At 51.0% G+C, this 22,272-nt stretch overlaps 1 protein-coding gene across 2 annotated transcripts; it reads left to right on the plus strand.

The window, feature by feature from the left end:
- The first annotated feature begins 7,860 nt into the window (after positions 1-7,860).
- On the plus strand, positions 7,861-21,773 carry NPHS2 (NPHS2 stomatin family member, podocin). 2 transcript variants are annotated; one of them, XM_062193831.1, is made up of 8 exons: positions 7,861-8,131; positions 9,188-9,291; positions 11,758-11,830; positions 13,358-13,440; positions 17,283-17,486; positions 19,381-19,436; positions 20,560-20,638; positions 21,495-21,773. In XM_062193831.1, exons 1-8 carry the CDS (start codon positions 7,861-7,863, stop codon positions 21,771-21,773), a joined length of 1,149 nt encoding a protein of 382 aa, XP_062049815.1. The 2 variants fall into 2 exon arrangements, with proteins under 2 accessions (XP_062049815.1, XP_062049816.1); XM_062193832.1 differs by lacking the exon at positions 17,283-17,486.
- Positions 21,774-22,272: the final 499 nt, after the last annotated feature.

The following is a 22,272-nucleotide window of genomic DNA, read 5'->3' on the forward strand; positions in this document are numbered from 1 at the left end:
GAGTTCCACAGGCAGAGCCCTGCAGCGGCTGCATCTGTGCAAGGACTTGGGCAGGTGGCCCACTCCTCAGAGTCCCTTCTGTGGCGCACCCTCCCTGCCGCCCCCACCTCCACGCCCACGCCCACCTTGCTGGCCCCACCTCCTGTGTGTTCAGCCAGCCTCCTCCCACCTGCTCTGCCACTGCCCGCTCTAAGCTCCCAGCCTCGCGTCCCGACTGCCACAGTGACTTCTTTACCTTTTCTCTGCCCGCCCCCAGCCAGTCCTCCACGCTGTAGAGAGGGCTTTTAAAACTGCACATCTAAGCTCCTCGCTCCCCCTTTAGAGAGCTTCTCCGGTTGCCTCGGACCCCTAGGATAAAGTTCAACTCTGCTGTCGTGGCTGTCATGGCCGTCGAGGCCTGGCACTGCCGACCTCAGCTTGCCTTCCCAGCCACCTCTCGCTTTCAAGGCTGCCACATTTTGGCCTGCGAGTTCCGCTGAAGACCTAGCACGGGGGCTTGTGCATGCTCTTTGTCTGCTTGGGGTTTCTCTCTCCTCCCCCCCATCCTCCTCCTTGTTTTTGCAGGCTCCAGCAGAAATGGTAACACTTGTACTAACAGGTGTTGGGCAGCTCCCCCACCCCATCCTTACTGTAAGTGTTTTCTGTGCCTTCACTTCCCCCAATCCTCACTCTGATTTCCTGAGGGCGGGGCATGGTCCCCTCCACTCCCACTCTGTAAATGAGCGAAGTGAGGTGAAATCACCTGTTCCGGATTTGAACACAGAGCCTGGGCGCGTGACTTGGTGCTGCACTGTGCAGAGCAGTGCTATGAGGGGCCACTCCGCACTCTGCAGACGTAGGCTCCCCTCACTCAGCCTGCAGCAGCCTCGGCTCAGGAGGTAAGGTGCTGATGAGCAGCTCGCGGAGCCCGTACACATTGCATGGCTGCCTTCTGAGCTCACTGTTCCCAGGCCAAGCACACCACAAATGTTTATTAAATGGATCCATACCTTGTATGCCCAAATACAACATTTTTCCTTCTAGAATAATCAGGAAAGAAGTTGCTTTATCTTTTGTGTTCTATAAAGTTTCCAATTATAGTACATGGTGTCTAATTTTTTTAAAAATGTATTTATTTATCAGAAAGGCAGGGTTACTGAGAGAGAAGGGGGGGAGAGAGAGATCTTCCACCTGCTGGTTCACTCCTCAAACCAGGGATGGTGGAGCCAGGCTGAAGCCAGGAGCCAGGAGCTTCTGCTGGGTCTCCCGCATTGGGGCAGGGGCCCAAGGACTTGGGCCATCTTCCACGGCTTGATTTCTTTTTTTAAACATATCTCATTTTGAATAAAAGCTCTGTTTGAGAAACAACTAAAAACAACTAGAAATAGCCTAGTCAATACTAGTTTTGTGAGACCTCTATAGTCTTGCAAAATACGTCAAAATCTGTTAAATACAGGAAAAGGGCAAAAAAAAAAATCATCAGGAATTTCCTGTAGCTATTTTAAATATAAAGTACCTATTTGTGGGAGCAAACTCAAGATTCTATTTTTTTAAATATTTTATTTATTTGAAAGAGCTACAGAGAGAGAGAGAGGTGAGAGAGAAAATTCTTCTATCCACTGGTTCACTCCCCAGATGGCCACAAAGGCTGTAGCTGAGCGGATCCAGAGCCAGGAGCCAGGAGCTTCTTCCCATTCTCCCACATGGGTGCAGGGGCCCAAGGGCTGGAGCCATCCCCTGCTGCTTTCCCAGGCCACAGCAGAGAGCTGGATCAGAAGTAGAGCAGCAGGGACTCCAACCGGCGCCCATATGGGATGCCAGCACTGCAGGCCAGGGCTTTAACCTGCTGTGCCACGGCACTGACCCCTTAAATTTTTAAAGTATTTTCTTTGTACATGTTAAATTTACCAGTATTAAATGCCTAAAAACAGAATTGATTTTTTTTCACCAAGCCCTATATAGATACCCTTGAATCCCCTCAACTCTGCCCCAGCATGCCATTCGACTAGGAAGCAGTGCGCTCGCTCGCACGCTCTCTCTCTCTCCCTCTCTCTCTTTTCCTCTCTCCCCTCTCTCTCCTTCATAACACTGATACAAGTAAGAGACAAGAGAGAGTCCTCAGGGTCACAGCCACCAGAAATATGGAATGTATTTTTTAAGAATTTATTTGAAAGGCAGAGTGTCAGGAGAGAGAGATCATCCATCCTCCAGTTTACCCCCCTAACAGCCGCAATAGCTAGGGCTGGTCCACGCCAAAGCCAGGCAGGGACTCCTCAGGTCTCTCACATGGGTGGCGGGGGCCCAGGTATTTGGACCATCCCCTGCTGCTTTTCCAGGCGCAGGGGTAGCGATGGGAAATGGAGCAGCCAGGACTTGAACCGGCACGCATTGAGGATGCTGACATCACAGGCGGCAGCTTAACCTGCCGTGCTACAATGACGGCCCCAGAATACATCATTAGTGATGGGAATGGAGAGATGACATATGGAAGTACGTGTAGAAAGCTGCCCAGCTCAACCTCCCACGGCTATCATTGCCCTTGAAGATCCAGCAGAGGGAGCTGAAACAGCGGTGCAGCTGGGGAGAGATGGAGCTTCAGTCGGCTGCATCCAGACAGAGCTCCTAAAGACACTGATTGTTGATCAGTACACCTGAAACTGAACTTGGTGTGCCCACCTACCTTAAATCGCTTTCCTCTCTCATATTCCCTTAGTTGGCATCAGCTCCATTGACCAGTCACTTTGAAGTCCCAAGAGTCATCACCATTTTTTAAAAATTATTTATTATTTATTTGAAAGACAATGATTAAAAAAGAGAGAGAGGGAAAGACAGAGAAAAAATAGAGGTCTTCCATCTGCTGGTTCACTCCCCACATGGCTGCGATGGCTGCTGTTGGGTCAGGTCAAAGCCAGAGCCCAGGATTCCATCTGGGTCTCCCACATGGTTGACAGGGACCCAGCTCCCTGTGCCATCTTCTGCTGCTTTCCCAGGCGCATTAGCAGGGAGCTGGATCCAAAGGGCAGCTGCCAGGACTCACACTGGCACTCCAGCATGGGATGCCAGAGTCCCAGGGAGCAGCCTCACCCGCTGTGCCACAACACCAGCCCCAGCACCTTTCTTCCAGCAAAACCCGCATCTCCACTCTCGAACATCGCTGCAAATCTCCCCGCCGTCTGCCTCCAGCCTCTTCCCATAACAACTCGCTGTCCACCTTGCCCACACCGTGACTTCTTTTTTTTTTTTTAAAGATTTATTTTATTTATTTGAAAGAGTTAGAGAGAGGGAGAGAGGTCTTCCATCCGCTGGTTCACTCCCCAGATGGCCGCAACGGCTGGAGCTGTGCCTATCTGAAGCCAGGAGCCAGGAGCTTCTTCTGGGTCTCCCACGTGGGTGCAGGGGTGTAGTGGAATGAGAAGGCCATGCCAAGGTGGCCACTGGCAAGCGAGCGTCAATTACTCAGGAATGGCTTTGAAGCCCACCTGGCAACAGAGCCTACCTGGCGACAGGCTGTGATTGGATGGCTTTGGAAACTGCCTGGCAACAGGCTGTGATTGGATGGATTTGAAACTGCCTGGCAACAGGCTGTGATTGGATGGCTCTGGAAACTGCCTGGCAACAGGTTGTGATTGGATGGCTTTGGAAACTGCCTGGCAACAGGCTGTGATTGGATGGATTTGAAACTGCCTGGCAACAGGCTGTGATTGGTTGGGGTATAGACCGCCCCTTGACCAGATTGGCTGGTCTTGGCTATATAAGCTGTTGTACCAACTGTAATAAACGAGCCTGCGGGCTGCTCGCCTCAAGCCCGCTTTCACCCGACTCCCGGGATCTGTGTGTTGACTCCGTGCCTCTTGCCCCCACCATGCTGCTCCTCTCAGAAACGAATCCACTGCAACATTGTTGAGAAATCAACAGTAACACAGGGGCCCAAGGACTTGGGCCATCTTCTACTGCTTTCCCAGGCCATAGCAGAGAGCTGAATCAGAAGTGGAGCAGTTGAGACTAGAACTGGCACCCATATGGGATGCTGGTGCTTCAGGCCAGGACTTTCACCCACTGTGCCACAGTGCCGGCCCCAACCACACCATGACTTCTAAAATGCAAATCTGACCATATCATTCCTTGCTTAAAATGGTTCCCTTACAGCAGATGTGTGGCCTAGCAGTTAGGATTCCCACGTGCCGTGTTGGGGGGCCTGGGGTTGAAACCCAGCTCCAGCTCCTAACACCGGCCTTCTGTCAATGCACACTGTGGGAGACAGCAGTGATGGCTCAAGTCATTGCCAAATGGCCAAATGCCCTAAGGGGTCAACCTTACTGCTGGTTGAACACCACTCTCTTCGCACTGGCTCCCAGACCTGGCCCAGCCTCAGCTGTTGTGGGCATCTGGGGAGTGAATCAGTGGATTTAAGCCTTTTCTCTCTTTGCCTCTCAAATAATTTTTTAAAAAATCCTCACTGGCTACTATTTTTTTTTTCTTAAATTTATTTGAAAGGCAGAGTTACAGAGAGGCAGAAGCAGAGAGAGAGGTCTTCCATCCGCTGGTTCACCACATGGCTGCAACAGCCGGAGCTGTGCCTATCTGAAGCCAGGTGCCAGGAGCTTCTTCCAGGTCTCCCACAGGGGTGCAGGGGCCCAAAGACTTGGGCCACCTTCTACTGCTCTCCCAGGCCACAGCAGAGAGCTGGATCAGAAGAGGAACAGCCAGGACTTGAACTGGTGCCCACATGGGATGCCGGCACTGCAGGCGGCAGCTTTATCTGCTACGCCACAGCACCAGCCCCCACTGGCTACTTTTGACCATAAGATAAACTCCAAATTCTCTGACCTGCCATAAGAGGTTTTTCATTTCTTGGGCTATCTCCTCTGGTCTCCTGTTTGGCCAGTTTGTCAAGCCACTGATCAGCTGGCCGTGTGTGAGTTGCTGCCTTTCATATTGCTCCCTGTGGCTGCAAGGCCCAGCTCTCGAGGTCTACCTGGGTATACCACTCAGCTCTTACTATGACCCGACGTGGATCTCCTCTGACCCCCTCCTTCCTGTCTTCACAGTGCAAAGAGAGTGCTTTCCAACCAGGAGTGATTCTGACCCTGTGGGACACTTGGCAATGTCTGCCGGCTTGGCCATCACTACTGGGGCCCGGATGCTGTATGAATCTAGTGGGTACAGGTCAGGGATGTTGCTAAAGGCAGTGCAGAAGGCAGCCCCTCCGCCCAACAGCAAAACCTCATCAGGTACAAAATGTCAGCTCTGGGACAGGCGCTTGGCACAGCAGTTAGGATGCTGCTTGAGATACTTGCGTCCCGTATCAGAGTGCCTGGCTTTGAGCCCTGGCTCTGGTTCCTGATCCCAGCTTCTTACCATTGCAGACTCCCAGAGCCAGCAGGGATGACTCCAATAATTGGGCTCCTGCCACTCATCCAGGCAGATCGCGATGGGTTAGGGCTAGGGAATCTGGGGCGTACACAGGCAGATAGGGGCACTTTTTCTCTCTCTCTTGCTGTCTGCCTTTCAAATAAATAATTTTTTTTTAATTTACGATTTTCAATGTCATCTCATGCCAACAAATTGCAGCTTTTCCACTGAATAATCCATACAAATCAATACCCCCTCCACTTATGCAGATGGATATAACATTTCAAAGCGTGTGTATAATATTTTCAAAGCATGTGTATAAAAATTTCAAAGAATGTGTATAATGATTTAGAAAGTCCCACATTCTCTCCAATCTTAGAAACACAAACTCGAAAGTCAACAACTCTTAATTATCTTCCTCTTCTCCTAGTTACTGCCTTCCCACAGACACCAGTCTCTTGAATCAAAACAAGGAGTCGAGCATTGAGTTGAAAAGTCCGTGCGTGTAATCTTTTCAACAAAGGGATGAGCAGAGCGTTTAATTACAAAGGAATCTAAAAGAAAACAGCATCCTAAGAGCAGATGAGGCCAGGCCGCCACAGACTCCGCGGCTGACTCGGCCTCCCCCACGCCCCCAGCTGCCAGAGCAGCTGAGTCAAAGCTTTCTAACTTTCTCATTCACAATCCCACCAGACTTCACTATAAGCAAGAGCTTATGCTGCTGTCATAACTTGTCAGTGGTCCAAGGAGCAAGGGAGACGGAGCAGAGAACAAGTACCTAGTGTGGGCTCCGACACCCGCTAGGGCTTTTTCTCACTGGTTTTTCTCCTACAGGAAATTTTTCTATCTTACTGAGAGCCAGAGTATAGTTTGGAGAATATCATTCGGCCAGATAGCCTGCTCATCCTTGGGGTAAAACTTTAGGTGGAGGTGGGTGTTTGGCCTAGTGGCTAAGGCTGCTGGCTGGGACCCTTGTATCCACGTCAGAGTGGCTGGGTTAGAATCCTGGCTCTGCGTCTTAGCACAGCTCCGTGCTGACGTGCCCCTGGGAGGCAGCAGGTGAGGGCTCAAGTATGTGGGGCTGTGCTGTAACACTGAATTCTTGGCTCCCAGCTTCCCAGCCGCTGTGGGCATTTGGAGAAGTGAACCAGAGGATGAGAGCTCTGTGTCCCTGCCTCTCAAGTAAGTTTAAAAAAAATTAAAATCGCGCCGGCATCCCATATGGGCGCCGGTTCTAGTCCCGGTTGCTCCTCTTCCAGTCCAGCTCTCTGCTGTGGCCCGGGAAGGCAGTGGAGGATGGCCCAAGTGCTTGGGCCCTGCACCCGCATGGGAGACCAGGAGGAAGCACCTGGCTCCTGGCTTCAGATTGGCGCAGCACCGGCCGTAGTGGCCATTTGGGGGGTGAACCAACGGAAAGAAGACCTTTCTCTCTCTCTCTCTCTCTCTCTCTCTCTCTCTCTGTAACTCTGTCAAATATATTTTTAAAAAATTAAAATCAAGGTGTGATTTTGTTATAAGAGACTCTAGATAGGACTCTATGTCAAATTAATTTATAACAGAATCAAAGGCTGAGGGGGAAAAAAGTCAACGTTTCATACTTTTCCTAACTCTACAGGATGATAAAGAAACTAGTTATGAGAAAACTAAATAAATCATACATCCCTCCCTGTGGGCCGCATGCAGCTTCAGAAGTTTATTTTATGATTTATTTTATGTATTTGAAAGGCAGAGTTACAGAGAGGCAGAGAGGTCTTCCATCTGCTGGTTCAACAGCTAGAGCTGGGCTGATCTGAAGCCAGGAGCCAAGAGCTTTCTCCGAGTCTCCCATGTGGGTGTGGAACTCAAGCACTCGGGCCACCTGCTGCTTTCCCAGGCGCGTTAGCAGGGAGCTGGGTTGGAAGTGCAGCAACCAGGACTCCAACCAGAACTCATACGGGATGCCAGCATTGCGGGCTGGGGCTCTAACCCACCGCGCCACAGCGCCGGCCCCCAGAATTTTTCTCAATGGGTTGTTCTAGGCAGGAGCTATCAATGGAGGCAGATGCTTGAAAGGAAACTGTTCCCCTCCTATGATGCTTATGCAATGATCAGGCTTAGTGAACAAAGCACATCAAAACTCTATTTCACTGTACTCCCAGTGGCCTAACTTGGAACCTATGGAAGAAAATAGTGAAAGAGTTTTTCCAGACCCGTTTGTTACTTTGGGTTCACATATATGAATACAAGCCCGCATGCATAATCAAATAATTAAATGACTGCTAAAAAGTAGGTTTTGCCTTTAAAAAACCCCCTCCACTGCTGCTCCGGGCTGTCTTCTCTGGCCCTGTTCTGAAAGGGCGGTCCCCAGCTGGCTAATAAAGACTCCTAATTTGACCTCAGAAGTCTGCGTGACCCACAGCACCACTGCTGGTTCCCTCCCCAAATGGCCACAGTGACCCGGGCTGGGCCAGGCCATCTGGTGTCGCCGGGGGCGGAGCCGGCCCCAGCTCTTTAAGGCCCTGGGCGCCCTACAGGCGCTGAGCCCTGAGGATGGAGAGGAGGCCGCGCAGCTCCTCCAGAGAGGCGCACGGGCGAGGCGGCGGGTCCCCCCACAGGCAGAACAAGAAGGCCAAGGCCAAGGCCGGCGGGGGCCGCGGGCGCCGGGAGGCTGCGCCGGAGCGGCGGGGCTCTGGGCGGGCAGGGGGCCCCGAGGAGCCCCGCGCGCCCGCCGCCACCGTGGTGGACGTGGACGAGGTCCGGGGCTCCGGCGAGGAGGGCACCGAGGTGGTGGCGCTGCTGGAGAGCGAGCGGCCAGAGGAAGGTAGGGCGGGCCGGGCGGGCACTCAGGTGGTCAGGTACCCGGAGGGGAAGCCGCCTTGTTCAGTGGTGTCCGTGGGATGGCACCGAGCGGCCCCGGAGCCTGAGCAGACTGGGCACGCTGGGCTCCTGGGAAATGAAGTGCATGAGGACCCCCAAGCGCATCAGAGGGATACAGGCAGAGGGGCAGTGGGCACAGCCCGCCTCCCACATAGGAGCACCTGGGTGTGACCCTGGCCCAGCGCTTCCTGGCTACATTCTGCAAATATTGACTGAGCACAGAATATTGGGCCAGGCACTATTCTAGGGCCTGGAAACACACCCTAAACAGGACAAACCCCCAAGAAGCTTTGTTTTTCTCGAGGTCAAGGTCCCTTCATACCATGTATCACCGGAGCACCCTGGGTGCTTCACACCACGGTTCCCCACCACTTCTTTAACCAGAACTGACAGGCTCCTGTTAGTCCTCATGGGTGATATTCACTCTGGAGCTCAGCACCTCAGTCCAAAGAAGGGGCTCTACTGGGAGAATTTCAGACAGTAGCCCAGGCAGAGAATGGAGAGGCCATTCCAGGGGAGAGGCACCTCTGGGCACGTGTGGTTTCAGTCACAACAAATGGTAAAACCTGACGTTCGTGTAGCATGACTGTTTTAAATATATGTCATTTGATCACTATGCTAGTGATACGAGATAAACCTTGGGAGACAGCTATGAGTTAGCATCCTCATTGGATAGCGGAGAAATCTGAGGTGGAAAGAGGTCCTGTGCCTTACTGAAGGTCGCCTGGACATTGAATAGTAGGGCCAGAACCGGAGCCCAGATATGCTGTAGACTCACTGCCTTCCCAAAAGCCTGCGCCCCCTCCCGTAGCCCCACAGAGACTGCACCCCAGCAGCACCCTTGCCCTGTGACCTCTGGTCACTCTGATGTCCAGCTCTTTCCAGTGTTTCTAGAAAGTCTCCAAGCTGCTCTGACCCCACTACAAGGACCGGAGCATGCGCAAGTCTGTAAGTCTGGCTGTTTCCATACACTTACGCCTCTTTCTCTTTCTTTCCTTAGGTACCAAGTCCTCTGGTTTAGGGGCCTGTGAGTGGCTCCTTGTCCTCAGCTCGCTGCTCCTCATCGTCGTGACCTTCCCCTTCTCCATCTGGTTCTGCATAAAGGTGAGACCCCACGAGGACACGCAGTCGTTCCCTGGACCCCTCATGGGACTCTGTGTCCGTGCACGGTGCTGCTCTGTGTGGGATGCCCTCCTCCCACTCACCTCCCCTGTGTCCTATAGACAGTGTATGATTGGCAGGCTCTTGAAGGGGTTGGGCCACAAAGTCCAACGGTGACTCAGCCATGCGCTGTGGGGAAGGGTTCTCAGGTCTGGTCACTGGAGACGGGAAACTCTAAGAAGCCAAGTAGGTAGAGGACTCAAAGGCAGAACCAGCAAGTTATATTTCAACAAGGTCTTCAAGGAGTGAGATGCCCCCTGCATCTCTGGGAAGGATTTGTTCCTTCCAATCAAAGCAGGAGGAAAACCCACATACTGCTAGGGAACCAGATAATTAGGAATTTCTGGGGCACGCGCTAGGAACCAAACTCAGACATTCCTTCTCAATAATGGTTTCAACAAGCAAAGCACTTTTCAGATACAGGAGTCTCACCTGCATAACAATGAACTAGCCATGGTTACGGACTTCCAGGGACCCACAGCAGGGTGGTAGAATCTGCTACCTTCAGGACATATTTATTAAGGTGTCTTTGCTATGTTTTTATATAGCTGGTCTGTGATGTAGAATGATGTGCCATGGCTCACTTGGATGATCCTCTGCCTGCGGCACCGGCATCCCATATGAGCTCCAGGTTCTAGTCCCGGTTGGGGCACTGGATTCTGTCCCGGTTGCTCCTCTTCCAGTCCAGCTCTCTGCTGTGGCCCGGGGGTGCAGTGGAGGATGGCCCAGGTCTTTGGACCCTGCACCCGAATGGGAGACCCAGACCCTGCACCTGGCTCCTGGCTTTGGCCTGGCCCAGGGCCGGTCATTGTGGCCATTTGGACAGTGAACCTGTGGATGGAAGACCTCTCACGCTCTGTCTCTGCCTCTCTCTAACTCTTTCAAATAAATAAAAATAAATCTTTTTTAAAAAATGAGGACCATAATACCTGTATCTCTCAGAGCTATACTTTCAATTTTTACCTTCTGGGCTAGTGTGTGCCATAGGATATTTCCTCTTGATGCTGGGCTGCAGGAGCAAGCCACAGTTCCTAGTTAGCCACGTAGTCACAGGATAAACAGCAGACACTCTGTAGTGCACGGTGTTGCCACTGTTCAGTAGGTTAGGTGGATTAAGCGCAGTTTTTATTTACTCTTTTCAGTTTATCACGATGTAACCCCATGGTAGGTTGAGGAGCATCCTTACTTGGCTTTTACTATTCAATAGAGTGTTTTTATTTTTTAAAAGATCTTTGTTTATGTATATATTTGGTAGGTAGAATTGCAGATGGAGAGAGAGGTCTTCCATCCACTGGTTCACTCCTCAAATGGCCACAATGGCCAGAGCTGAGCCGATCAGAAGTCAGGAGCCAGGAGCTTCTTCCGAGTCTCTCACGTGGGTACAGGAGCCCAAGCACGTGGGCCATCCTCCACTGCCTTCCCATGCCACAGCAGAGAGCTGGATCAGAAGTGGAGCAGCTGGGACATGAACTGGGCCCATATAGAATGCTGGCACCGGAAGCGGAGGATTAGCCCACTATAGCATAGCACTGGCCCCAAATTTTTAAGTAAAGGGAGAATGAGGGGGAAAAAATGGACATGTCTATGATTTCAAATCATTCCTGCTTCCATTCAATAAATATGTTTCGAACTGTGCTGTGTATCAGGCATGATATAGAAGCTGGGAAAAGTAGTAATTCCATGTCATCAAGGAGTTCACAGTCCGGTGGGGCACATTTATAAATAAACAGGTCAACTAAGTGAATGACAGACAAGCAGAGAACTCAGATTCTCATGGCAGGCCAGACGGTGAAATCTATCTTTAAATAGTCTGCAGTAACTTCCACTTATCTTTTCAAATAGACAGTTCTACGCACAGACTCTCCTTTTTTGTCATTTGAAAATATCTCCACATTTTCAGGGCACACTCCGTTTTTCTAGATCCATAATTAGAATTGACATATGGAAATCCAATGGATCATTCTGAAACAGCCCCAGAAGACACTGCAGTTTGAAACAAATGACCGGAAGTGGTATAAAAATAAGCTGCTTGTTTGTGTCAAAGAGCTAATGAGGGCACATATCTAACGCAATTATGTGGAAGTCACAACAAAATACGAGATTAAACATGCTGTAAGGTTGTTTTGCTTCTACTATGTCCAGCATTCCCCATATCATTCTATTTGAGATAATCGTGAATTTTTCATCAAAATTCCATCCATTGGCTCAAAGGCTAACATGGCCAGTTTACTTCTTCATTTGTTTCTGAAATTCTGCACCTACTAAGTGTAGTATTTTTGAAACTTAAGTATTAATAAATTTTTTTGTTTCTAAAACATAAGCTTTCTAATACCTAGGATCACTCTCAAGCTAAGGTCTATTGGAGACTTCCTTTCATGAAGCAATCTGAAAGTATTGCCTTTTCTGCAGGTTGTACAAGAGTACGAGAGAGTAATTATATTCCGACTGGGACATCTGCTTCCCGGAAGACCCAAAGGTCCGGGTAAGAAACTTTTTTTTTTCTTTTAGCCACCACCCTTCTCCACCTGCCAGTGTCTTCAATCCGTGCACGTTTGTGACATTCACTTCGGATTACATGCAGTAACTCTATGCATGATGCTTGTGTTTTCCAGTCTGTTACTTACAACACAGGCTTAGGAACAAATTCCATAGAAAGCGCTGCTCCCAGGCCCCAGCTGGCCAAGGCGGAGAGGAGCGCAGAGACCCCGCATGCCAGAGCCAGGCTGACTGGCGGAGTGAGGCAGCCTAGTCCCCAGGCTCCTGGGTACAGCAAATGTACGGCCAGAGTCCTGTGGGTCCCCAGAGAAAAGCTGAGCTGGTTCAGACCCCAGAGAGTCAGATCAAGTCACAGGAGACGGGCAAAGCTCAGAATCCAAGTAACAAATCAGTTTTTAGTTGGTGGAATGCAGGAAACGTTAGGTAAGCACTTCCTGTGTTTCAGACACTGTGCTCACTACCAGGGATATGAAGGTGGGTGAATAAGAGCTAGCTTCTGACCTGGAAACCTAGTGACGTAGATGGTCAGAGGTCCAAGCTGATCACAGGGCACCGATGGAAATATGGTTAGTCTGCAAAGGCTGGGAGTTGAGATCTGAAGATCCAGGCCAGCCAGGAAGCTGTGAGAAGCAGGGGAGTACCAGAGCGCGTATATTGGAAAGGGTCCCAGTTCTCAGACGAGCCTGCAAAAACAGGAGAAAACAGAGACTGGACTAGGAAGCACAAGTCAGCGTTTGAATATCGAGAAGCAGTAGATGTCCAGGACACTGACCGTCTCGCCGTGGACCTGGTTTCGGGAACTTTCCGTTGGCGCCAAGAAAGGCTGGTAGTTGAGTTGGACGGAACCTGGACTCTGAGATGCTGCTGGGGCCAACAAAGCTTTGGCTCTCGCAGGAGCCCGCAGTATCCAGGAGGCCCTCAGAAAAATCTCCAAATGTCTACTGCACATCGATGCTCCACATTATAGTGGGTGGGTGGGGACTTACTGGGCAGCCAGGAGGCTGGAGTCCTGACACTGCTGCTCTGATTACCTCTGGGGCTTGCGTTTTCAGAAATACCACGTTAAGTTGAGACTGAAGCCTGGTATGCTCATGGGATTCAAAAATAGTTTTTACAAAGCAGCTGAAAAGTACTAAAAGTGAAACATCAAGGCTAGCAATAGTGACTCTAACACTGTACTGGGGACTTCGGCTCTAATGAAGGGAGAGACGTGCAGTGGAGCTCTGACCCCAGCCCCGCTTGCTGGGGGAAATCTCTGTACACCTGCTGTCCCAGAGTAAGCTGACTTAGAGCTCTCAATTCACCCTCAGAAGTGTCCCATATTGAATGACAAATTACCTGGTAGCCTTAGCTACAATGCAGACATTGTAGGGATGGGGGTAGGATTTCTCAGTGGTCTGTGTGTAGTTGGAGGCTAAGAGAAGCAATGCAGTGTGCAAAGTGATCACAACATGGTGACCCACACAACTGCCACACTACGGTTCACCTGTCACTTCCCTCTCCCCCTCCTTAGGTCTTTTCTTCTTTTTGCCTTGCCTGGATACCTACCACAAGGTTGACCTACGCCTCCAAACCTTGGAGATACCTTTTCATGAGGTAGGCTAACAGGTGGCTTTTGCTTTCTCTCTGATGTTACATGGCCTCGCTAGCAACTCTGGCCCAGGGCACAGTAACAATGTATAATCAAAAGTAGGAAATAAAAGTAGAGATATGGACTCTATAGGAATTAAAAACTTGTGGGCATCAAGGAACACGGTCGACAGAGTGAAAAGGCAACCTGTGGAGTGGGAGAAAATAATTCTAAATCATGTATCTCATAAGGGTTAATATCTAGGATATATAGAGGCCACACATCTCTGCAGCATTAACTTAAAAAAAACTCAATTTAAAGATGGGCTGAAGAGTTTGTGATGGTTAATATTACATGTCAGCTTGGCTACACATTGGTTATTTGGCCCATATTTGATCAAATACATCTAGATGCTATCAAGAAGGTATTTTTCTCATTTTTAAAAAGTTTTATTTGAGAAGCAGAAAGAGAGAGAGAGACGGATGTACCATCTGCTGGTTCACTCTGAAATGACCATAGCAGCCAAGACTGAGCCAAGCTGAAGCTGGAAATCAGGGATTCAATCCAGGTCTCTTACATGGGTGGCAGGGACTCAACTACTTGAGCCATCACCACTTCCTCCCAAGGTGCACATTAGCAGGAAGCTGGAATCGGGATCAGAGCTGGGCCTTAAACCCAGGTGCTTTGAAATGGGATGCTGGCATGCCCACCTATGGCTTAACCACTAGGCCAAATACCTACTTTGCCCCTAGGCATATTTTTTAATGAGATAAACACTAAATTGGTGTACTTTGTTTTTGTTTTGTTTTGTTTTGTTTTGTTTTTTGGTTTTTTGTTTTGTTTTGTTTTGTTTTGACAGGCAGAGTTAGTGAGAGAGAGACAGAGAGAAAGGTCTTCCTTTTCTGTTGGTTCACCCCCCAAATGGCCACTGTGGCCGGTGCGCTGCAGCCTGCGTGCTGCGCCCATCCGAAGCCAGGAGCCAGGCACTTCCTCCAGGTCTCTCATGGGGTGCAGGGCTCAAGCACTTGGGCCATCCTCCACTGCACTCCCTGGCCACAGCAGAGAGCTGGCCTGGAAGAGGGGCAACCGGGACAGAATCCGGCGCCCCGACCGGGACTAGAATCCGGTGTGCTGGCGCCACAGGTGGAGGATTAGCCTAGTGAGCCGGGGCGCCAGCCAAATTGGTGTACTTTGAATGAAGTAGATTAGCCTCCCTAATGTGGGGAGTCCTCAGCCAATCAGCTGGAGTCTCAAGGAAAGACTGAGCTCCCTGTGAGGAGGAGGGAACTCGGTAGACAGCGTCAGCTGCTCCCTGGGTCTCTAGCCTGCAGACTGTGGGCTTGCCAGCCTCCACAACTGCACGAGCCAGTCTCTTTTTAAAGATTTATTTTATTTATTTGAAAGGCAGAATTACAGAGAAAGAGAGATCTTCCATCCAACGGTTCACTCCTCAAATGACCGCCATGGCCCGGGCTGGGCCAGGCCAAAGCCAGCAGCCAGGAGCCTCTTGCAGGTCTCCCACGTGGGTGCAGGGGCCCAAGCACTTGGGCTGTGTCCTCTGCTTTCCCAGGCCATAGCAGGGAGCTGAGCCAGTCTCTTGTCTCTCTCCTGACAACTTGTCCTTCCCTGTAAGTACACGTGCACCCCCCCCCCCCCCAAACACACACACATACAATCTGTGCTTCTGTGTTTTGGAGAATCCTAATATAAAACTTGAATAGCTCTTTGTCCAAAGAAGATATACAGAGAAGACAGACATACAGATGACTAGTGAATATGGGAAAAGATGTTTAATATTGCTAATCTTTAAGGAAACACAAACAAAAACCACAGTGATACCACTTCATGCTTATTAAGATGGTTACTTAAAAAAATAATAAAACCAAAGCCAACCCAACAGACAATATTAAGTGTGAGGAGAATGTAGGGAGATGTACTGAAACCCCATGTTGATGGGAAAGTAAAGTGGAGCAGTCTATATAGCAAAGGGTATGACATCTCAAAATAGCATTACTGTGTGACCCAACAATGCCACTTCTGTATGTGTGCCAAAAACAGCTGAAGGCAGGGGCCGGCATTGTGGTGTAGTGGGTAAAGCCGCCACCTGCAGTGCCGGCATCCCATATGGGTACCGGTTCGAGTCCCGGCTGTTCCACTTCCAATCCAGCTTTCTGCTGAGGCCTGGGAAAGCAGTAGAAGTTGGCCCAAGGCCTTGGGCCCCTGCACCCACGTGGGAGACCTGGAGGAAGCTCCTGGCTCCTGGCTTCAGATCAGCTCAGCTCTGGCCCTTGCAGTCAATGCAATGGGGAGTGAACCAGCGGATGGAAGACCTCTCTCTCTCTCTCTCTGTCTTTGTCTCTCTTCCTCTTCCTCTCTGTAACTCTTTCAAATAAATAATCTTTTTTTAAAATAATTTATTTATTTTTTGACAGGCAGAGTTAGAGAGAGAGAGAGACAGAAAGGTCTTCCTTCCATTGGTTCACCCCCCAAATGGCTGCTACGGCCAGCATGCTGCAGCCGGCCCAAAGCCAGGAGCCAGGTGCTTCCTCCTGGTCTCCCATGGGGTGCAGGGCCCAAGCACCTAGGCCATCCTCCACTGCCTTCCCGGGCCACAGCAGAGAGCTGGACTGGAAGAGGAGCAACTGGGACAGAATCCGGCACCCCGACCGGGACTAGAACCCAGTGTGCCAGTGCCACAGGTAGAGGATTAGCCTAGTAAGCCGCGGCGCCGGCCTAAATAAATCTTTTTAAAAAAAGAACTTTATGGCTGGCGCCGTGGCTTAACAGGCTAATCCTCCGCCTTGCGGTGCTGGCACACTGGGTTCTAGTTCCAGTTGGGGTGCCGGATTCTATCCCGGTTGCCCCTCTTCCAGGCCAGCTCTCTGCTGTGGCCTGGGAGTGCAATGGAGGATGGCCCAAGTGCTTGGGCCCTGCACCCGCATGGGAGACCAGGAGAAGCACCTGGTTCCTGGCTTCAGATCAGTGAGATGCGCTGGCCGCAGCGGCCATTGGAGGGTGAACCAACGGCAAAAGGAAGACCTTTCTCTCTGTCTCTCCCTCTCTCACTATCCACTCTGCCTGTCAAAAAAAAAAAAAGAACTTTATTATTCCTTTTTTATTTTTTAAATTATTTGAGAGGCCTCTGCCTCTTACACAAAGTAAGACAGAGAGCTCTCATTCACTTGTTCACATCTCAGTTGCCCACAGTGGCCTGGGCTGGCCTGGGGCTGAAGCTGCGGAGTGGAGACTTAATCACTGGTGGCAAGAACCCAATGACCGTGTTCACGGGGGTGTCCCAGGGTCTGCATAAACAGGCAGCTGGAGTCAGAAGCTGAAGTCGGGACTCGAACACCCAGGCGTTCTAACGTGAGACACAGGCATCTTAATGCGAGGAAAAACACCCACCCTCACCCTTTTACTTTAAATTAATTCCTAGCATTTTGTTGTGTGTTCGTTTACTCAACCAATTCACTATTGTTGATGTTAAATTATTTCCAATAAGCAATACTGTGGGGCCAGCACTGTGTTGCAGCCGGTAAAGCCATCACCCCGCGTGCAGTGCCAGCATCCCATACGGGCACTGCTCCACTTCCAATCCAGCTCCCTGCTAATGCACTTTGGAAAGCAGCCGAGATGCCCAAGTCCTTGGACCCCTGTGCACCCACACAGGAGACCAAGATGAAGCTCCTGGCTCCTGGCTTCTTCAGCCTGGCCCAGCCCTGGCACTGTGGCCACTGGGGGAGTGGACCTTTTTTCTTTGCTGTAATCTAGTCTGAGAAAACCCCCTATGAATACATTTACTTCCCAGATCCCCCTTGGGACAGGAAGCCAAGACTCACTCCTGTCGTCCGCGCTTCTCTCTGCCTAGATTGTGACCAAAGACATGTTTATAATGGAGATCGACGCCGTCTGCTACTACCGGATGGAAAACGCCTCCCTGCTCCTCAGCAGTCTTGCTCACGTGTCCAAAGCCATCCAGTTCCTCGTGCAGACCACCATGAAGCGCCTCCTAGCACATCGCTCCCTCACGGAAATTCTTCTCGAGAGGAAGAGCATCGCACACGATGTAAAGGTACTTGGAGAAGTTCAATGTTGACCTTGTTGAAATCTCTCTGTTTTCTACTCATTTGTTCATTGACAATTTATGAATGCCAGGCATTTGGGTGATTATAGCCAGTCAGGAGGTTGCCAAATTTGATTCTGAGTCAACCACAGTCATCAGTGTGGCGCTGGTCCGTTGGTCATTGCCACAGTTTTGGCTCTCAACCCTACCCAGTGGCTTTAACTTCCCTGTGAAGTGCTCACAGGGTGCCCAGTGTTGGGAGTGGTTGCTGTAGGGTGGTGGACAGGAGAGGTTGGTTCCTGGGAGCTTACAGAGAAACCAGTATCACATGTGCAAAGTTAAACCATGATGAGTTTAAATAAGACTTTCACACACAAAGAGCTGAGGTGTCACAGCCCGTCCATGATGGACTACCCAATCATTGTGAGAATGTGCTAACTTGGGGCGAGAGGCAGGCAAGAGAACAGTTTGGCCAAACTCTAGCCATTTGAGCTTGCTCTTGTTGCCCTGAATTATAATTTATGTAGTCACACATTTCTTTTCCCTGATGAACTCTATAAGGACAGGAACCGTATTTTATTCCTCTCTCTGTCCTCCTGGTACCCGGGTGACAGGGCTTGCCCTACAGCAGACAGATGACGTTTTTGGATGATTGAGTTAATGACCCAGCTGGTACAGCCTCACTCATTACCAGCCTGGCCCACCTCATCCTTACCATCTCAGACCCTAACCTACTCAGCCACTGCCTGAGGCTCAGACTTGGGCCTCCTCTGGAGCTGTTTCCTCTGTGTTATCTCCTCCTTCATGGTTCTGCCATGGTGCTGCCTTTATCAGGATTCCTTACTCTCCCCAAGCCCCCAGGTTAGGCAGCCTTTTCAGGATTCTCATGTGCTGACTTAGAGTTTATCCAGCCACTAAGAAGTCACCAGAAAAGTAGTTAAAAAGAAAAAAAGTAGGAGCCAACACCAAGTGTTCCAGGCCCTGTCTTTCCTTTCTAGAGCCCACAGTTCATTTTCTTCCCCCTCCAATGTCCAGCTTCAGACCCCAGGGTGAGCTCAACCAGGAAGCAGGCAAATGGAGGGCCCCCTATAGGCAAAAGCCAGTTGAAAGTGACATAAGAGTCTGGATGTGAAAGAAATGTGCTCTAAAGCACTATATCTATATCTAAAACACTATATATATATATCTATATAACATATATAAAATATATAACTATATATATAACTATTATATATATAACAAATACACTACCTGTAGGTTTCCTGCAGCCTCTGGTAACATTTGTCACAAACTTGGTAGCTTAAAAAACCTGTTTTGAAGATCAAGTTCACGATCGGTTTCACTAGGCGAAAGTCAAGGTGTTAGCAGAGCTGACTGCTGGAGGGTCTGGGAAAAGGATCCATCTCCTTGCCTTCCTCAGGAGGTAGCAGCTGCCTGTGTTCCTCAGTGCGTAGCCCCTTCATCCATCTTCGACATGGGTCACTGTGGCCTCTGCTTCCATGGTCACATCACCACCACCTCCTCTGCGGTGGTTGACTCCCTCTGCCTGTCCCTTATCAGGGCTGTGTGCTTACATCTGGGGTCCACCTGCGTCATCTTCACATCACGAGATCCTTTAACCCACAGGCCCCAGGGATTGGACATGGACATCTTTGGGGACCATCATTCAGCCTACTGTACTGTCTTTAACTCCACAAATACTTGCTGAGTGGCATCATGCAAATTAAACAGCTCGTTGCAAGGCACGGGGAAGGTAACCCAGGAAGCACAGGCAGTTGTGTCCCTCAAAGGGACAGACAGCTCCTCCGAGATGGACATTGGCCCCCAGCGTGGAGGCGTGGTGCTCGGCGCCCAGGTTCGTGCCGCCGGGTCCTCACTGATGTCTCCGCTCTTCCCTCCGCAGGTTGCCCTGGATTCAGTGACCTGTGTCTGGGGGATCCAAGTGGAGCGAACAGAAATGTGGGTAGGAAGTGAACCAGGAGCAGTGGGTGACACGGGAAACAGTGTGGTTTCATTCCAAATTTTTCATTTGAAAAATTATTTTAGTTTCAAGTACTACAATAACAATTGAAATCATCAAGAAAATTTTGTCCTTAAAAAATTATTTTCATTGAGTACTATTTAGCCATAGTAGCATAAATTTGGGAAAAAAAATTATTCCATATCTCATTGCCGTAAACCACTGTACCATTTGGCCAAATTACTCTCATGTCTTCTTCTTTAGGCATTTACACATTTTTTAAGTTAAAATTTACATAAAACTTACCATTTGAATGTGTACAGCTCAGTGGTTTTAGTCTGTTTACAAACCATTGCTGCGACAAAGCCTCTCTTGGTGACACAAGAGCTCCCCTTCCCTCTTGCAGCCACTACATTAGTTTCTGTCTCCATAGAGTTGCCTGTTCTGGACGTTTCGTATAAGCGCAGCCATCTGATAGATGGGCTTTTGTGCCTGGTTGGTTTTCATTTAGCATTTTCCCAGGGTTCATCGTGGTCTAACACAAATCAACTCTTCATTCCTTTCTATAGTCAAGTAACACTCCCCTGTACCAACACCCACAATGTTGTTCACACACCTATCAATCAACCGATGTGGGCTGATTCCACGCTCTGCCTGTCGTGGGTAATGTGGTGACAAGCGCACTTTTGCAAGTTTTTATATGACCATGTTTTCAGTTCTCTTGCGGACACACCCAGGACTGGAATTACTGGGTTATTTGGTAACTTCTATATTTAGGTTTTCTTGGGAATGCTAAGCTGTTTTCCATATACAGTTTTTCCACGGTAATCACTGGGAAGGACTATTTTGTACATTTAATGTGATACATTAGTATTGTTCTTATTTGGTCATTCCCTTCTATTCTCTTTATTAACAGTATGGCCCATCAAGGCCGTTTTCCTTGTTGGAATTTAATAATTGGGGTTTAGGTAAAGTCTTACTCGTGAACAAAGTGACACAGCCATCGCCCAGAGTCTGCGGCGCAGTCCCGGCCGAGCCCCAAGACTCACCGCTCACCTGGGACACCAGCACACGGGGCTGCCGGCTGCCGCACACCCACCCCTCGCCCTCTCTCTCTTTCAGTAAAGATGTGAGGCTGCCGGCTGGGCTCCAGCACTCGCTGGCTGTGGAAGCTGAAGCACAAAGGCAGGCCAAAGTGCGGGTGAGCCGGCGCCGGGAGCCCAAGGCGGGCCTGCCCACCTCACCTCCGGGCCCCTGCCCTGCGTCCTCCCCGCCCCGGGTCTCACTGCTCTGAAGAGCGTGTCCTGACCAGTCCACTTAATCCCCTCTCTCAGAGGCCGCACTGCCTCCTGGACTCCCGTGGGCACTAAAGGCCCCTTCCCCCGCCCAGTCCCGTCCCCCTCCTCTCCCACCTGCCTCTCTCACTGCGTGTCTCCATCACCTGTCATCTCTGGGTTAGTGACCTCTCCTTAGCTCAGACCCGTGTCCCACGCTGTGTGCAGGTTCAGGAGGGATGGCCATGGCCAGGGCCCCAGGGATAGCCTCGCTCCTTAGCTGTCCCAGCTGTAGGTGTCCCTGGAGTGTTGAGGGGTGGGGGGCTGAGAGGAGAGGTGCTTCCAGGTTTGAACTTGGCCGCTGCCTGTCCCCTGTCAGGGGCGTTCCCTGTCGCACCTGCTATGGACAGCAGGGATACAAGACGCGCACCTGTCCTCCTGGAGTTGCAGTCACGTGTGTCCAGAGATGCCAGCTGGGGTGGCATTTGGTGGCGCGCCTGACACGTCACTTTGCCCCTGTGGGAGTCACGCTGGGTGAGCTCCAGCCTTTGCCAGGAGCGCTGACCAACCTCTGCTTGCCTGGCCGCGGCCCTCAGCAAATGCCACCGCATGTTCTGGTCCATGTTCATCTGTCTTCCCTAGCTCGGGAGCCTTGAGAGAGAAGACTGACTGTGACGGTGCCTGTCACGTGGGTGCTCACTGCCGCTTTGCTGGGTCACACTAATCGCCACCCAACCTTCCTGGAATGAGGACCGGTCTCTGCTCTCCCCGCGTGTTTTCTAGATGATCGCCGCAGAAGGGGAAAAGGCTGCCTCGGAGTCCCTGCGCAGGGCGGCTGAGATCCTGTCGGGCACCCCGGCGGCTGTCCAGCTTCGGTACCTGCACGCCCTGCAGTCGCTGTCCACAGAGAAGCCCTCCACGGTGGTGTTACCGCTGCCCTTCGACGTGCTCAACCTCCTGTCTCCCGCGGGCAGCCGGGCGCAAGGAAGCATCCCCCTCCCAAATCCTCCCAAGCCCGTGGAGCCGCTGGACCCCAAAAAGAAGGACTCGCCCATGCTGTAGGGGGCTGGGGCCGAGCATCGGGCGACTGTGTGTGTATGGGGGGGGGAGGGGCTGCCATGTAAAAGCACACCTCACTTCCTCACTTCCTGCCCACCCTCGGGTTGCCACTGGGAGTGCAGGTCCCACTGCAGCAACCCTGTGAGACAGGGGTGACATCAGGCCAGGGTCAGGCCAGGGTGTGTCACCCACGGGCAGATCACTGACCCCTCAATTACCAGAAGAGCTTTAGTCCACGTTCGTCTTTTGGAATGAGTGCACCTGTGCAGGCTTAGTCCCAACGTCCTTTGCTCCGAATGTCCCCAGGCCCCTCGTGGAGGCCTGTGCGGCCGCCACAGCCCTCAGTGCCCCTGTCGTTGCGCTCGGCCCACTGTCCTGGCATCCTGTCCCTAAGGTGCAGGGGCCTCTCGGCCCTCTGGCTGTTCCACCGAGGCCGTCGCAGCCAGCAGCTTTCGGCTTCGCCTCACCTTGCTCAGCCCCAGCCCTGAGAGTTGGCGCCAGG

The sequence above is a fragment of the Lepus europaeus genome, chromosome 5 (assembly GCF_033115175.1).
Source record: "Lepus europaeus isolate LE1 chromosome 5, mLepTim1.pri, whole genome shotgun sequence".
NCBI lineage: Eukaryota > Metazoa > Chordata > Mammalia > Lagomorpha > Leporidae > Lepus > Lepus europaeus.

Bases quoted from the DNA above. Each gene is read 5' to 3' on its own strand.
- NPHS2 (XM_062193831.1), top strand. From the start codon at position 7,861: ATGGAGAGGAGGCCGCGCAGCTCCTCCAGAGAGGCGCACGGGCGAGGC. The intron at 11,831-13,357 runs GTAAGAAACTTT...CCCCCTCCTTAG, and splicing joins CGGAAGACCCAAAGGTCCGG to GTCTTTTCTTCTTTTTGCCT. The intron at 19,437-20,559 runs GTGGGTAGGAAG...TCTCTCTTTCAG, and splicing joins CAAGTGGAGCGAACAGAAAT to TAAAGATGTGAGGCTGCCGG.